This window comes from Eleginops maclovinus, chromosome 5, assembly GCF_036324505.1.
Source record: "Eleginops maclovinus isolate JMC-PN-2008 ecotype Puerto Natales chromosome 5, JC_Emac_rtc_rv5, whole genome shotgun sequence".
Lineage (NCBI taxonomy): Eukaryota > Metazoa > Chordata > Actinopteri > Perciformes > Eleginopidae > Eleginops > Eleginops maclovinus.
In genome coordinates, this window is record NC_086353.1 from 4387579 (window position 1) to 4403229 (window position 15651).

Below are 15651 nucleotides of genomic sequence, written 5' to 3' on the forward strand. Positions count from 1 at the left end.
AAATGGTAACAATTTCTGTTGTTGGACCACCCATTCTGTAGTGCTGGATATCTAAATCCACTACATTAGAGCCACCATTACACACAGCCCCATTATTAATTTAAACAATGTATTGACTTCCTGTGCATGCCTTCTTTTTGGAGTTGTAAATAGACCTCTATAAGAGAGCAGCTGTGGAGTGTTTAAAGGATACAGTCACCCAGAGTTACGTGGTCCTTGAATATGGTATACCTGTGGGATCAGAGGAGAAACATTTAGCTGGTAGTAGAAAACACTGGGACATGTTTATGTCAGGGTAACATTACAGAGGATCCACTTACCATTTCTTTAAAACAATTTTGTCAAATCGTGTTCCTGTCTGGGCAGCAATGAGCTTCTTTAGATCTCCAATTGTATCTTCAGAGCTGAAAAATGGCAGTTAAGGAAGAAACAACGAGGTGGTGTACACAAGAAATTCAGAGACATGCAGTTTGTTGCTCTAGAACAGGGGTGTCCAAACTACGGCCCGTAGGCCATTTTGAATCGGCACTCGGCAAGTTCTAAAAGTATAATGCAATATGGCCCACAAATTAAAGTTTAGCTTGTCTTATACTTCTCAAATATATATGTTCAAATATATTACTGAGCCCAATTTTCAAATAAATGTAGTCATTTACAAATCTTAGTTGATCAAAAAAAACAAACCAACTTATTTCAATAACAAGCTTGAAATTTAACCTTCATATTTACTCTTATTATAAGCAATCTGAGGCTTCTGTTTTAAGGAATGAGCTGCCAAAAAAAAAAATGATACCCTAAAGACAGATGGGATGCATTATTCACCAACATTTGATTTGTTTTGCTCACTTATGACTTAACTTATGAGACAATATTCACCTCTATAAGTTGCCCAGCTCTCTGTATATTTCTCTGAAAAAAGTTTGGACACCCCTGCTCTAGAAATACAAAGTATTATTAATGTATAAAGGTTGGTTGGGAGAGCCTTTAGCAATAGATAGAGCAAAAAAAGATCAAATGCTCATAAAATAACGCATAAAAAGTGGAGAACTGTGAGGAGAACATTGTGTGAAAAATAAATATGCATGTGAATCTGATATTGAAAATACATTTTAATGAACTTTTTTATGAAGCTTGTGTTAAAGGTTTTGTTGCTCTCTCAACAGTTCATAAAGAAAATACAAATACACAAATAACTTCAAACTCAAGCTATCTCCATGTTAGCTGTACGTGGGCCCAGGTATTACACTTGTACACTCAGGGCGCATTGTTCTGGATCATCTCCACAGTTTCAGAAAAGGATACTTGCATTTAACCCGGACTTTTTTTCCCAGGCGATCGTTGCACACCACCTCAATCATCTTCAGTTTCTGTGAGCTGAATGAAAAGAGACACAGTTAGCATCACATGTGAGAGTCGATTAATACTTTTCCAAACAAACCTTAAGGCAATAATAGTGGTACATATCGGGAAGTTAGAAGCTAAAGCAAATGTTATTTATTTAGAGAGTATGTGATATGATAAAACAGGGGCTTTAAAATCAATATCTGGTTGTTTTGTTTGAAGTAAGCTAACATTGGCTAGCCTAAGATCACGACACCACAAATATACACTTCAATGTGCGTATTTGTCGCAAACGGCAAAAGCCAATTTGCTGTCCCATGAATAACGAGAATTATGTTACACCTCCAATAGCGGTGTGTCAAATGTGAGATTCCTACCTGCAAATTCACAGCAGAATAAAAATGTATTCCCTTTTCGATAGTATTCTCTGGATCGCAAACTGTACGTCCTGCTTTACCGTAAAGAATATCCAGTTCGTGTATTAACCTTTCGACCAATGGAATCGTCTTGTTGATGATTGACAGCTTGAGAGAGCCTATGAGCCAACGGAGAAACATGTCAAAGGCGGGGCTTATTCTGAAAACAACTCGTACCTCAAACAGTTTGCCTAGCTGCAGCCCAGCCTGTCACACACGCTAGCTTCATTGAATTTAAATTTGAAAACGGTGCTACAGAAACAAAAATAATGTCAGACGAGGAAAATATGCCAGCTGGATGGGAGAAAAGAATGAGCCGCAGCTCAGGTAAAACATTGAATCCTTAAGAAGTTAAATGTGCTAGTTAAGCTAAATGCAATGTGTAGTTAACTTAGCTTAAAAGCTAGAAGCCCTAGCATCGTGTTTTGCTGTTTAAACGAGGCTGATGGAAGATTATCTGTAATGGGGATATGCTGTAAGGAGGGATGGCTAGTTTGGTTTTGTATGTGCTTTTTCTTAATTGTGGCGTTTTGGTGTTTTTTGGCGGGTTTGCTTCATGATCCATTCAAACCTGACTGCTGCAGGGCCCTGCATGACGTCATTCCTCACCTGCAAGACTGAACCAGCCCCAGACCGCAGGGTTTTTAATAATTTAAGTTAGGAGGTTTTAAAAAAGCATACTAGAGTCTTATTCCATAAAAAACATAAATATTTGATAGGTTTACTTTTCCGCCACTCAGATTTGACTTCATCAGCTGCAGGACAACAGTGACGGAAGAAGTATTTAGATGCTTTACTGTGAAAATCAACGATACGAGTTAAAGTCTACTTTCAACATTAAGCAAAAGTATTCAAACCCAAACCACTGTGGGAGAGTTTTATCCCAAAGGCAATTAGACTATTGAATCCTGAGCGAACCCACCACCACTCACTGATAAGAATAGCTCACTGTTCATTACCACATCAGTTTACATCACTTATAAACACAATTCATTGAACATGACAGTAAACAGTTTTTATTTTCCTATACACTATTTAAATAAATGCATCCTGTCTTTCCATCTTATTTTAAGTACTGGTAGATATAGTATTCCTTCACTTTACTTGAACCATTGCATCGCTTGCACTATTTTTTATTGCAATACTTTAAGATGAATTAAATGAAAATAGATCTTTGAATTCCTATTTTATTACTCTACTACACCTTATAAGCTACTATGTGTCATATCCCGTAGTACTATATTAGTAACCTCTTCATTTTCCTGTAGATACAAGGAAAGCTCAACCATTTGGCTACACAAGACTGTACATAAAGTCTGATTTGATTGACTCTCTCTTTGTCCTACAGGCAAAGTGTATTACTTCAACCACATCACCAATGCCAGCCAGTGGGAACGTCCGACAGGAGACAGCCATGGAGAGCCAGATAAGGTTACTATGTTTACATTTTTCTAATTTTGAATAAAAATATAGGTCACTTTCAAAACTCCCTCTGGAGTGAACTTTGGGATTTTAGCCCCTGCAGACCATTTACATGCACCAAAACCTAAAGTAAACACTACAGGAAGGGGAAACGCCCAAAAAGAATAATAGGGCCTCCTTAAAAAAAGGCATAGGTAGACGAGGCTTTGTGAAGCTATAGGACTTGACTGCCTAAAAATGATAATTCAAGTTTGATGTATTTAACTCAAGGAGAGCGATGACATCTGCTGGTGTGCATGAAGTGTAGCACCCTCTGAGGCTGCAGCGCTACAGAACAACAGCATGTGGATTTCATGCTGCAGTTTTCTATCTTTGTAATTAAAAAAAGCATCAGTTAGATTTTTGACTCTCTAATATTCAAAACTGATCTTTGCATCAATCAGGGTTTCCCGCAGAAAATGAGTTAGTTTTTTTTGTTGTAATTAACTTTTTATTTCAAGGTTTATATAATATTGCACAGTTAACACCTCACCCCTTTTCATCCCTCCCTATCCCTCTCAACCACCCTTTCCCCATGAGACACATAGTTAGTTAAGGTGGTGGGCTGTCCGTGGGGAGGGGGCCCGGTGTACAGACTCTGTCGGGGGGGGGGGGGGGGGGGGGTAGGCCTGCTTCGTCGCACGAAGAACCCCGCAATTTTTGGTTTATCCAATTCATGACACGTTGTTTTTTATTATTACTTTTTTAAATGCGTTCTGCAGAGAAGGGAGGCTGGCGTTGTTCCCGGTTTGGAATGAGAGAAAACAGGACAGAGTAACACGGCGAATATCGCTCATTTTTTTTGAAGACCTTAGTTAAGGCGGCAGGCGTGCGTTGCTTATGCGGCTGCCTAAGCTGTAAAGTGCTGCGGGAAACCCTGATCAATGATTTGTATTTACGTGAAATTCATTACAGATTTGGTATTAATGGTCCTGTGTAAAGTTATAGACTCTGCTGTTCATATTGCATTTCCTCCACAACTTTGCCGACTACAAGCTCATACATTTTTCCCCGGGCACAAATTACATTTCACTGTGATGTTTTTTTGTAAATAAAGTTTTTTCAAACTAATGCGTCTAGTCACTCCCTACAACAAAGACACTGATCTAACACTGGTAACATTCAATACCAAGTATGTCTCTTTTATAAACTGATACCTGACTGATCAAACTAAAAAAGGACTGGTGTCACTAAACAGACGGATTTCTTGATTTCTCTGATTTTACTCCCTCTTTCAGGTGCGCTGCGCTCACCTCCTGGTGAAGCACAATCAGTCACGTCGTCCATCTTCATGGAGGGAACAGAACATCACACGGACCAAAGACGAGGCGCTGGAACTCATTCAGAGTGAGTAAGGCCTCACGGAAGGAGGGGAGGATGTGATCATGAGTTATTAAAGGGTTTAATGTTCTTTATTTCTCTGTTCGGTGCAGAGTACATAGAAGACATTAAGTCTGGAGAGGAGAAGTTTGAGTCCCTCGCTTCTCAGTTCAGCGACTGCAGCTCGGCCAAGAACGGTGGAGACCTGGGATTATTCGGCAGAGGTACACACTCAAGAAACTGTTCAATAAACCAGATTGATGATACTTTAATCACGCAAATAATTCCACGAATGCATCACAGGCTGCCAAATATTTAGTTAGTTTAATTATCAGACTAATGTAATTGCTGCATGAGGAAAATATGCAACAGATGAAATGTGTATGGCCTGTCGGGCGGATGCAATTTGCAGCTACGGTGGCAGAGATTGTGTATCAATACGCAGCTGAAAATAGTCCCCCAAAAAGCGTTAATTTCCTATTTGTGGCGGCTCAATTCCCAGCAAAATGAGTCACCAAGAGGCTACACTTAGCTCTTAGCTGCGACGCGTTTACAAAATGAAAGTCCATACTAGGGCTGTCAATTTCCTCTATTATCCCATTCGAATTTCATTCATTATTATTTTTTTAAATTCGAATTATATTCGAATATTTAATGGTCAATTTTGACTTATTAATATGTACTATTTATCTATCTACACACACTGTAAAAACGGGCTTATGAATTGCCACTGCCACTATGACATCGTAGTTGACTTGTTTTACATTATGTCCACTAGAGGGCATTTCAGTATTACTAATAAACATGTAATTACCAGGTGATAGCTGTCTTGCTAAGTAAATAAGGATAAAGCTTAGACACAAAATGAATAAAGTTGTCAACTTTAATGAACATTGTCAAAAGTTCTCTTCTCGTATGAAACAGAATAACAGTAAGTGCGCTGTTTAAGTGCACACACATTACTTCTAAAATTGGCAGGAGTGGTGATCTCCGTCTCCGCACTGCTGGCCGCCATTTTTAGATTGTGCATTAAGAGTGACAAGCGATTTGTTAGGCCTATCACACCTTCGCTAAAGATAGTCAACAATTAAAAAATATATATATTTTTTAATAAAAAAAATATATATTTTTTTTTATTTAAAAAACCCATTCGAATTCTAATTTTTACATTCGATTAGTATTCATTTTTTACAAATTCGAATTACATTCGAATACCGAAATTCGTTCCAACAGCCCTAGTCCATACTGAAGTTAAAGGATGTTTTTAAAAAATGATAAGGACCAAAATATCAGCGCAAGCTCACGTTCTTTATTATTAAGCTGACCTACAGTAAATACCAAACAAACCACAACCGGAAGTGCTAAACAGATACAAATGAAAGTGGTTTTAAACAAATAATACAAATAATAAACTCAGGTTAAATAGCCGTGTGCCTCCTACACTTTGAGAAATGTCTTCTAAAAACTACAGCTCTTTATTTATTTAGCGCTTAGCATCAAATATATGTGTCGTATCTAAGTAAGAGGAAATGCGCTCTGATCTGAGGGCCACAGTCTAGGTAGTATTGATGTTGTATTCCTGTGGTTGATTTATTAATATTCGATTTGTTTGGGTGGTAAATATCATAACAATTGCTCATTTGACAAAGTTGGGACATGTTTGACAGGATCTTTATTCTTATTTCTGGCTGCGGTGCTCTTATTTCCCAGTACAATAGTGGCAACCTTCCAGCTGAATTGCCACTGCCCATGTGACACACCCACTGTCAAACACCTTTATAAACTTTAACAAAGAGAACATTGAATTAGATGAGTCTATGTCTTGTAAAGGATGATGCAAAAAGCAGGAATTTATTTACACAGCGGTCTTTGTTACAGCATATTCTTTTCATGAATTTGAATCTGAATGTAAATAATCATGTCCTTACTTAAATGTGAATTGTGTTAATGTTTCAGGTCAGATGCAGAAGCCTTTTGAAGATGCCTCCTTTGCGCTGAAAGTGGGGGACATGAGCGGTCCTGTTTTTACTGAATCTGGAGTCCACATCATCCTGCGCACAGGTTGAAAAAGAAGCCACTTCCTCTCATGTCTTCTAAAAACACAGTCCAACCCAACTAGACCTGATATATATTTAAATGACGCCCCGCCACCCAATTCCCTAAGCTTATAGGCCGAATCGCTTCTTTTTAAGTGGGATCGTTTTGTTTCCAAGCACTATTGAACATGTAATCACACTGAACATCAAGGAACGAGCAGATTATCCTCATGAGAGCTCGAGCTTTTATTAACCCTGGCAATGACAGTATATAACAACATGAGTGCCTGTGACTCTGTTGAAGTGAGCGCATCGTGGAGACAGTTTCACACGATGTGCAAAGCTTGAGAACGCCTCTTTAAAAGCTTAATTTTTGAATGCGCATGACTTCAAAAAGGACCATTTACTTTATGTTTCCCTCTGAACATTTCTACTGTATGTGTGCCAAAGCAGATCTTGTTTTGGAAAATGGATTCATAAGATGTTTAAAGTACTTTCTAGTTTTCTAGAAAGCCCAGTCACTATGAGTGCTCTACTTTGATATATAGGAGTTGTCCTTTGCTTATATCGAGTAACATAGAATAATCCACTTTAAAAAGTGCATGCTTCATTCCCCTTAGGATATTATAAGAAGGCACTGTTGAAAACTTCCAGGTTTTAGCAATCAGCTCCGCAGCTTTTAAAACCATCATACTTCAGATGAACTGTTACACTGTTGTGTCGTTGAATGGAGTTTTTTTTGCGTCAATAAAAAAAATCTCTTTTTTGTAAGACACTTGTTTTGGGTTTTATTTAAAACAATGCAATTAAAATAGTGCTGTTCAATTCCCATTGCTTTTATTTCCTAACCGAAACTTAAACTGTGCAAAGGGTATTAGAAGAAAATTGAATAAAAATCCGTAATCCTTTAGACTTTAAGTCTGTTGGACATTTAATCATTTGTATATAAATAGAAAATCATGTTGCAGAATCAAATGTAATGTACTGACGACACTATGTTCTCAACCATGCTTTGATGCATCCTTCTTTTATGTTGCAGGCTCTTCAACAGCCACTTAAATGAGTGTTTAATGCTGGAAAAACTGCAGGTTTAACAATAGAATCAGAATCAGAATTCCCTTATTTCTGAGGGGAAATGTACATTTGAAGCCACAACCCTGGGGAAAAGATAGAACAGAATCGGAGGATGAAACCCTCTTTATTGGCACATACATGCACACAGCAGAGCACACACAGTGAAACTGGTCCTCTGAATTTAACCCATCCTAGTGCTAGGAGCAGTGGGCAGCTATCGTGGCAGCGCCCGGGGAGCAATGGGGAGGGGGGATTGGAGGTGTCCGGTACCACAGCAGGGCCTAGGAGGTGAACTGGGACCTCTCCAAGTAGCAGTCCACTTTCCATATTCCAAGTCTGTTCGGGGACTTGAACCAGCAACCCTACGATTCCCAGTCCAAGCCCCTACTGACTGAGCCACTGCTGGGCGGATTAGCCACTTAAATGGCAGAATCCTGTAAAACCAATAAAACACAAACACGGCCTGAGGTTTCAGATTTGTTGTCTGAGGCTGGAACGAAGTCAGTGATGAAGATAGTGTTGCTTTTGCTCTCCTCTTTCTGCAGCTTTTTATTTGTGATTCTGCCTTCAAACAGACAGAGATGTTCATCAAGCTTGTGCTTACTCATCCAACGGGTTACAGGAAGATGGAATTTTGCAGCTATGAGGTTTGTCTTGTTTTATTGTTTATTCTCCTATGTGACATACAAGCATAAATGCTCAGTAGGGACGGTACGGGATTATGTAGTGCATCACTGTAAGCATATAAAGGTGTCTTGGTTTCCTGTTACGTGGCGTTTGCTTGTGGTTTGGAGATCACAATTGGCTTCCAACCCCTGCTCATTTTTGTTACTGTTGAGCTTTCTGTTTCTCTTTTTACACTTTCTGTATTTACTTTCATGCTTTCCACCATGAAGTATTGCTGTCATGTGTTGAGGGTAACCCTAGATTTATAGAAGTCTGGAGTGATGGTTAACGTTAGAGGAAGTAGTTGTGCAATCTCTTTAAAAAAACCAACAACCTATAACATAATGTGGTGTTACACTTCCTTATAATTTACACTTTTTATGTGTTTTAATCCCACAAATTCGTCTCTTATTGGTAATCTTTAAGACTCTGCTGCTTAATACATGTTTTCTCATGTTGTTTGTCATACAGCAGGTTCAGATTAATATTCACTGTTCCTTCTCAAGGAAGTGAAGACTATGCAAATGTAACAGGTCCTGGGCGGGAGGCCTGTAGACAGGTTATATTTTTGGTCTGTAAAAGAACAGTTCAATAAAGAGACAGGTTAGTGCTTAGCGCTCTCGCTTCCATCAGACTGAAGACGAGACGCGCTTCTACCCACACCAAGCCGTCCCACCGAGGAGACGCCCCCCCCGTGGCGAAAACTAGGACACAACTCCCAACATGGGCTCTCCCATAATCACAAACACATGAAAACCATACAGAACACACAAACCCAAAACACAACACGTGACCACACCTTGCTGTGCGCCACACAAACATGAGCTGTACATACTTTAAGTCTCTAAGGAACACTTTTGCCGCTTGAAAGGCATGTCAAATATGTGACTCCTAAAGTTATGCAAAACATCTTCTCAATAAAAACACTTCTTTGCATTCATTTCGATTATTTATTTCTAAAAACCCGAGCCTTGAACCTGGATGTGAAGGTCACCAGTGCTCAGCTTTTATTGTCCTTATCTCCTCAGATTGGCGTCCACCTTTGTTCTTTTCACTTCTTCAGAAAACAGCGATAGAAGATAAAAAGCCTCATCCTCTTTGCTGGTCAGATTTCGATCACTGGAAGAAGAGGAGCATCAACAACGTTCTCTGTGGAGCAGGTAGAAAACTCTGTGCGTCTTTTCTTCTTTATTAGTGACACGGAAGCGTTGATTCTCTTCACAAAAGCAGCAGATGCAGTATAAGATTTGAAAGTTCCCAGGTTGTCAATGTTTGTCAAGCTGAAGGGTCATCACTAAGAAAAAAGTGCAAATTAATGCGTATACTGTATACATATGTCTTTGTCTGTGAGTTTTTGGCAAGGAAATTATGTTTAAAATGATAGAAAAGAAACACAAATCAGTGGGCTTCTTTGCAGCTGCAGGAGGCTGTATTTTGGAAACTTTTTACATATTATGTGCATGTCATTTGCTTTTTATTTGTGTGATTATTTGCTCTCCTTCTAAAGGTTGTTCTTTCAGATAATGTAGATAACAGGTGCATTCGTTTATGGAGTAATATTTTTATTCAGATTTCCTAAAATCAAACCCGAAGCAAGTCATCAGCATCTGAATTATTGTATATAATGAAATGAAGCTAGTGATGTGGTAGCTCAGGATATTAAAACAGTGATACAGTAATCTTGCATTACGTTGTTGTAAATTAATTAACCTGAAAAGTTGAGGTTAAACATTCAAATGTGAGATATAGTCAATAATTCTTGTGAGGAAAAATTGGTTTGGAACCAAAAATGTTGTGGTAACCTAAAAGCAAAGGATGTGATCATAATATCAGGAAACCCGTTTCACCGAGAGCAGATAATACTGCTAAGGCATGCCAGGAACAGACATATATATCATTGTGCAGAAATAATAATAAAACCTGAACACAGCAAAGACAAACTGTCCCATAAATCCATACTGCCTGCGCTGTGCAGACGAGGCCAATTCTTCAGTGCTTATCTTGGCAATATTTATACGGGGAACCAGGAAACTGGGCATATTTATCGCAACAGAATGTCCCAGGGAAAGATACAATTGTGTAAACCATTAATCAGTTACCCATTCTAACAGATACTACCAATAATACAGATAAACACAATACCCACAGGTATCTTTGTGCACATCAGAACAACTGCAGCGTAAGAGAGAAGGCACATCATCTCCAAAAGATCTGCAGGACAACCTGAGAAACCCTGCTGACAAATAATAACTATATTTAAACGGCAACTTTCAAAACAAAGTTACGAAGGATTTAAAGAAAGAATGCAGTAAAATAATTCCAAATAACATCCAACATAACAAACAAAATAATCTTTACTGGAGGTGCACTTTATAGATGTGCTGTCAACTGCATTTGGGATGTACAGAAGTCCATTTGGCCCAACACAGTGGTATAAAAAAACCCTGCATTTAGCATTTAGGTGGTGGAATTGCACCCACTTGCAAAGAATACAGTGCAGACTCTGCATAGAGCCCGCTTACAACTACACACCAGCCTTAAGTAGCACTGGTTGGCACACTGATGGAACCACTGGTCTTAGAATGATTGCCCCATTCACCCAAAAAAACCTGCTATTTAAGGGGCATTATTCAGATGTAGTAAGATGTTAGATGATCCTAGAATTTTACGGAGGGTGCCAAGGCTCTTTTTTTTGGACAAGTATTGGCTCAACAGAATTTGTTAATTGGTTGGAAGACAGTGGCCGACAGAGGGTTAATACTCATGTTTCTCGATGTGTCTTTTCTACTCTCTTTGTCTTTCTTTTATTTAAGGCTCTCTTTGACTTCAGCCATGCTCTCCTTTTCAACCCCACCTCTTCTCCACCTGAGTGTCCTGCTCTCTCTGTCGTACCCCTCCTCTGTTCTCTCCTGTGGCGTGGGGAACTACAGCCAGTGTCACACCGCTCCCTTCGTACCGGGACACAACCTGGTGGGGGAGGGCTACGATGTGGTCACCTTGCAGCGCAAAGGAGCCTACATGATCGACGTGAAGACATACATGACCCCCGCTGGTACCTGTACTCTCTGCTCGAACCCCCTTCAAGGAGACCAGCTGCAGAAAGTAATAAACAATACGCATCTTTTACAGTTGCAAATACTCAATAATAAACGTGGTGTGTTTTCTTTTTCAGCTGCCGGTCTCTGCAGTGGACTGGCGTGCGTTCACCCGCTGTAATGCTGACCTCTACAGCAGTTCACACACCGACGTCAGGTATTGTGTTCTTCACCATTATAACACTCATCGGTTTATAATGCAATGAAGTACATTTACTTTATTGAGTATTGTAAACAAGTAAAATGTTAAAGGCTCTTGCACTTTAACTGAGTATTTTTTTAATGCAATTTACACTTTTCCACTACATTTGTCTGACAGCTTTAGTTTCTTTACAGATTGTTTGCTAGTACTAAATATACATTCATTTTAAATAAACACTGACATATAGGTTTATGTAAAAATATCCAGCAGCACATGTGCATAAGCAATACAGTATCCATAACAAGTTATTTTACTTTTGGTTCTCTATCTTTATTTTTATGGCAATACAAACAGTTAGAAAATGTTAACAGATTTTGCAAGAGGACTCTGTAATATCTCCAAAGGTTGGACTGTGATTATGTTTGCCGATTGGCATCTTAGCAAGAAATCTGAGACTAAAATAAGTTTTAATATTGTGCCACCTTAATTTTTTGTATTATCTGAAAGCTCAACTCATTTATTGCCTGCAAATCCCATTTTGGTCTCAATTGTATCTTAACAGACCTGACCTGAAATAAACTGACCTTTCAAAATGAAAAAGCATTAATGACTATTCTTTCTAAATGATGTCCACAGCTCACTGATTCAAACGTACACCTCCCAGGACACTAACGACTGGAAGGTAGGAAACTTCTCACAGCTGTTATTTACAAGGAAATGACATTTCAGAATTTTAGTTTTAGTTTGGTTTTATACATAAATGATTACCTTCAATCCAATGTATGCCGGTGATGATAATGGCAGGACATAAAGCAGCTTTTATTTCCTATTTCAGCTTGGCCTAGATGTAGAGAAGTTTGTGACTGCGGGCCTGGAGGTGGGAGGAACAAAGTCCTCAGCGTACAAGTTCTCTACAGAGAGGACCAGAGAGGACCGATACTCCTTCAGCACCCACAGGGTCACCTGCAACCACTATGGGTACGCTGTAAACACACCTGCAACACCGTCCGCAACAGTTGGGATTAAGAGCATTTGCTAATGTGTGTCTTTGTGTTTAGTTATCGTGTGTCCCTCAGACCGCCGCTCAGCTCTGAGTTCAGTGAAGACTTGGCGAGGCTGCCGAGTTCCTACAACTCCGACACCAGGACTCAGTACAGTGATCTCATACACACCTACGGCACTCACTACATTCGTCAGGTAAACGAATGCATTTGAATGTTGAATAATTATTAGAATGTATTATTGCTGTATTTTGTGAATGAAGGGAACATTTTATATTTGTATAACAATGATATACTTCATTCAGGTTTACCTCGGGGGCCGACTCAGGCGAGTCACAGCTGCACGGACATGCTTGTCCACTCTGAATGGACTCTCCTCAAATGAGGTACACAAAACAATTTACAGTCTGCACATTAACAAATCACTGTCACTATTGGAGTATGAATGTGTGTGAGTGTGATGCAACGTACGATATCCGACAGGTGCAAACGTGCTACAAAATTCACCAACTTGACGAAACATGCGCATGTTTGTTTCATAATTGTAAGGTTTTTTATGTATATTTGAAATGACTAGGTTAGCTACTTTTTCTAGCTAGCTACAGCAATAATATTGGAAGGAATCATGCTATCACAATGTTAAAATGAGCCAATAAAATATACATTTTGGATCAGTTTCGAGTGACAGTTGGCCGACTAATCCCCGAGCATCAACAAGCACTTGATGTGTGGTCACTTTTCAGTGTCACAGTTTCCGTTAGCCGTTTCAAGTTCTTGCAGCGTTTAGTATTTGCAACTGTTTGTTTATGCAGCGATTGTTCAGCCCTGCGCATGTGTCCCCAAGTAGGTGCATTTTTTTAACTGAGCGCTGAGAGTATTCCATAATGGCAGTGCTTTGTTGCATTTCCACGGTATCGTGACCACCGTAGAAATGCAATGCAATTTACCGTTCAAGACTCCCACTATAAATGCAGGATTCATGGTAAGTGCAGTCCGTTAACAATTACCTCTAAACCGTGAAAGAAATATGCAGAAAAGGAGAGGGATTTTAACGGGCCACAGGTGAGACTAATTGAATTGATGATCGATGATAACACAAGTCAAGGCCGGAAGTGGTGACTCTTAATAATAATGAAAACAAAAAAGGTAAACTAGCCGGAGAGGACCTAACACTCATCTCCTCTCCTGTCCTTTAGGTCAGCTCCTGCCTCTCAGTGGGAGTCTCTGTAGGCCTGGGGAAGTTGAATTTATCAGCCAGCCACAAATCTTGCAGCAAAGTGCTCGAGAACCGAGACGTCTCCACCTCGTACAGCTCCGGTCTCCACCAACACTACTCAGAGGTGGTGGGAGGCAACGGTTGGTTGGGGGAGTTTTCTCTCACCCGCAACGACTCCCTTGGCTACATGAATTGGCTGAAAACCCTCAAGGGAAACCCAGATGTCGTCTCGTACTCTCTCAGGCCGATGTATGAGCTGATGCCACTGGAGACCCAGAGGGCCGGGATGAAGGCTGCCATAGAGCAGTATTTAGAGGACAATGCTGTGAAGAAATCCACCACAGTAACAAATTGTGGGGGGGGCACTCCTAACCTGGCCCCCAACTGCTGTCCTCAAAGGGCCTCGAGGGGAAAACTGGAGGTGACCATCATCCGAGGGTGGAATCTGAAAGGAGATCTGACTGGCAGGACAGAGAGGTGAGGAGCGGGACTGACATCTGGAAGTGGTTAATCGTTTTCTATGTTGCTGTATATTCCTGTGAACAGTGATATTAAATCCCCTGGTGCTTTTAATTTGATGTCTCACAGCTATGCTAAGATGTGGTACGGATCATCGCACTACACAACTCACATGATCCGGTCGAACGACCCCTGGTGGAACGCGTATTATAACCTCGGCACGGTCAGTAAATCTGTGGTGAAACGTAACTACATTTACTATAAAGCACTCTATGTATCTACTCTTAAGTACAAATACACACATTCAAGGTACTTCTTATTCCACTACATTTTGTCGGTTATTTTACAGCATATGTTCATATAGCTCCTTGCAGATTTAGGTTATTAATACCAAATATAAAGGGTACGTGTTCCAATGTCCTCCGGTCGTTGGACGCAGTTTGGTTTGCGTTTATTGAAGACGATGCTCTTAGTGAGTCGTTGTAGCTGTTAGCATCTGCAACATCTGGTTGAATTAAACTTAATAATAATAGTTAACTACCCAGCATCATATCAGTTAGATGAAATGAGCTCCACCTTTACCAGCTGCAACATTAAACTTGTGAACATATTACATTAATTATAAAGGATTCCTGTAACAGAGTATGTTTACTGTAAACAACTTTGGCCCACTATACTCTAGCTTTGCTCCTTTTTCTTTTTTTAAATATTTGTGGGGGTAATCTGAAGTGTTTACATCGGGTCTTTTCTGCTTGAATTAGCGTTAGTTAATTTTAGTCCATACAATCAGCCATATTTATCCTTAATAATAGCAATACTGTTTGGTTTAAATGTTGGTTCAATAACCAATATTTTAATTTCCTTTTTTTTTTTTGTGAAGGTGGACACACATGGGGGTTTAAAGGTCGAGGTCTGGGACGAGGATTTAAACTTTGATGACCAACTGGGAGCATGTGTGGTGTACCTGAGCCAGGGGACACACAGGTACTCCTGTCCGGCCAAAAAAGGCGGCTTTGAGGTCCAGTACACCCTCACCTGTGACCCTCACCTGACTGGAGACAGGTGTAACCGCTACAAACCCTCTCCAAAGTGAGGAGGGAAAAATTAGGCTACACTAATCTGAAATTCAGCTTGTTTAACTTTTAATTTCAAACTAAAATCACATTTAGTCATCCATTTTTAAAGTCAAAATGAATGTGCCGAGGTTTAAAATAAAAGGGGGAATTATACTTACTATGTTTGTATGACAACTATTCTAATAAAAGAGCTGTGTCTTACTTTTCAGACTAGTAATACAAATATCTGGGGTTGATTGGGAATCAATATGTCACATGACATTTAATCTAGACTTTTCAAGAAAGAACTTGGTAAATATTATTAAAATACTAAGGTTGGCTTAAACGTGTGAAAACAGTTGTGTCCTT

The 15651-nt window shown here is 39.6% G+C and overlaps 2 protein-coding genes across 3 annotated transcripts; both read left to right on the top strand.

Annotated features, from left to right (window-relative positions):
* Positions 1 to 1891: 1891 nt before the first annotated feature.
* Positions 1892 to 7345, top strand: pin1 (peptidylprolyl cis/trans isomerase, NIMA-interacting 1). The gene is made up of 5 exons (XM_063883318.1): positions 1892 to 2084; positions 3106 to 3188; positions 4457 to 4565; positions 4652 to 4762; positions 6495 to 7345. The coding sequence occupies exons 1-5, from the start codon at positions 2027 to 2029 to the stop codon at positions 6602 to 6604; spliced, it is 471 nt and encodes a 156-aa protein (XP_063739388.1). The 5' UTR covers positions 1892 to 2026; the 3' UTR covers positions 6605 to 7345.
* A 2013-nt stretch (positions 7346 to 9358) lies between these two features.
* On the top strand, positions 9359 to 15650 carry LOC134864291 (perforin-1-like). Of its 2 annotated transcripts, none has more exons than XM_063883142.1 (10): positions 9359 to 9474; positions 11128 to 11416; positions 11487 to 11566; positions 12188 to 12233; positions 12387 to 12529; positions 12610 to 12748; positions 12858 to 12938; positions 13749 to 14245; positions 14357 to 14450; positions 15108 to 15649. In XM_063883142.1, the coding sequence occupies exons 2-10, from the start codon at positions 11147 to 11149 to the stop codon at positions 15318 to 15320; spliced, it is 1563 nt and encodes a 520-aa protein (XP_063739212.1). In that variant the 5' UTR covers positions 9359 to 9474; positions 11128 to 11146; the 3' UTR covers positions 15321 to 15649. The 2 variants fall into 2 exon arrangements, with proteins under 2 accessions (XP_063739212.1, XP_063739213.1); XM_063883143.1 differs by having other exon boundaries at positions 9379 to 9486; positions 15108 to 15650.
* Position 15651: the final 1 nt, after the last annotated feature.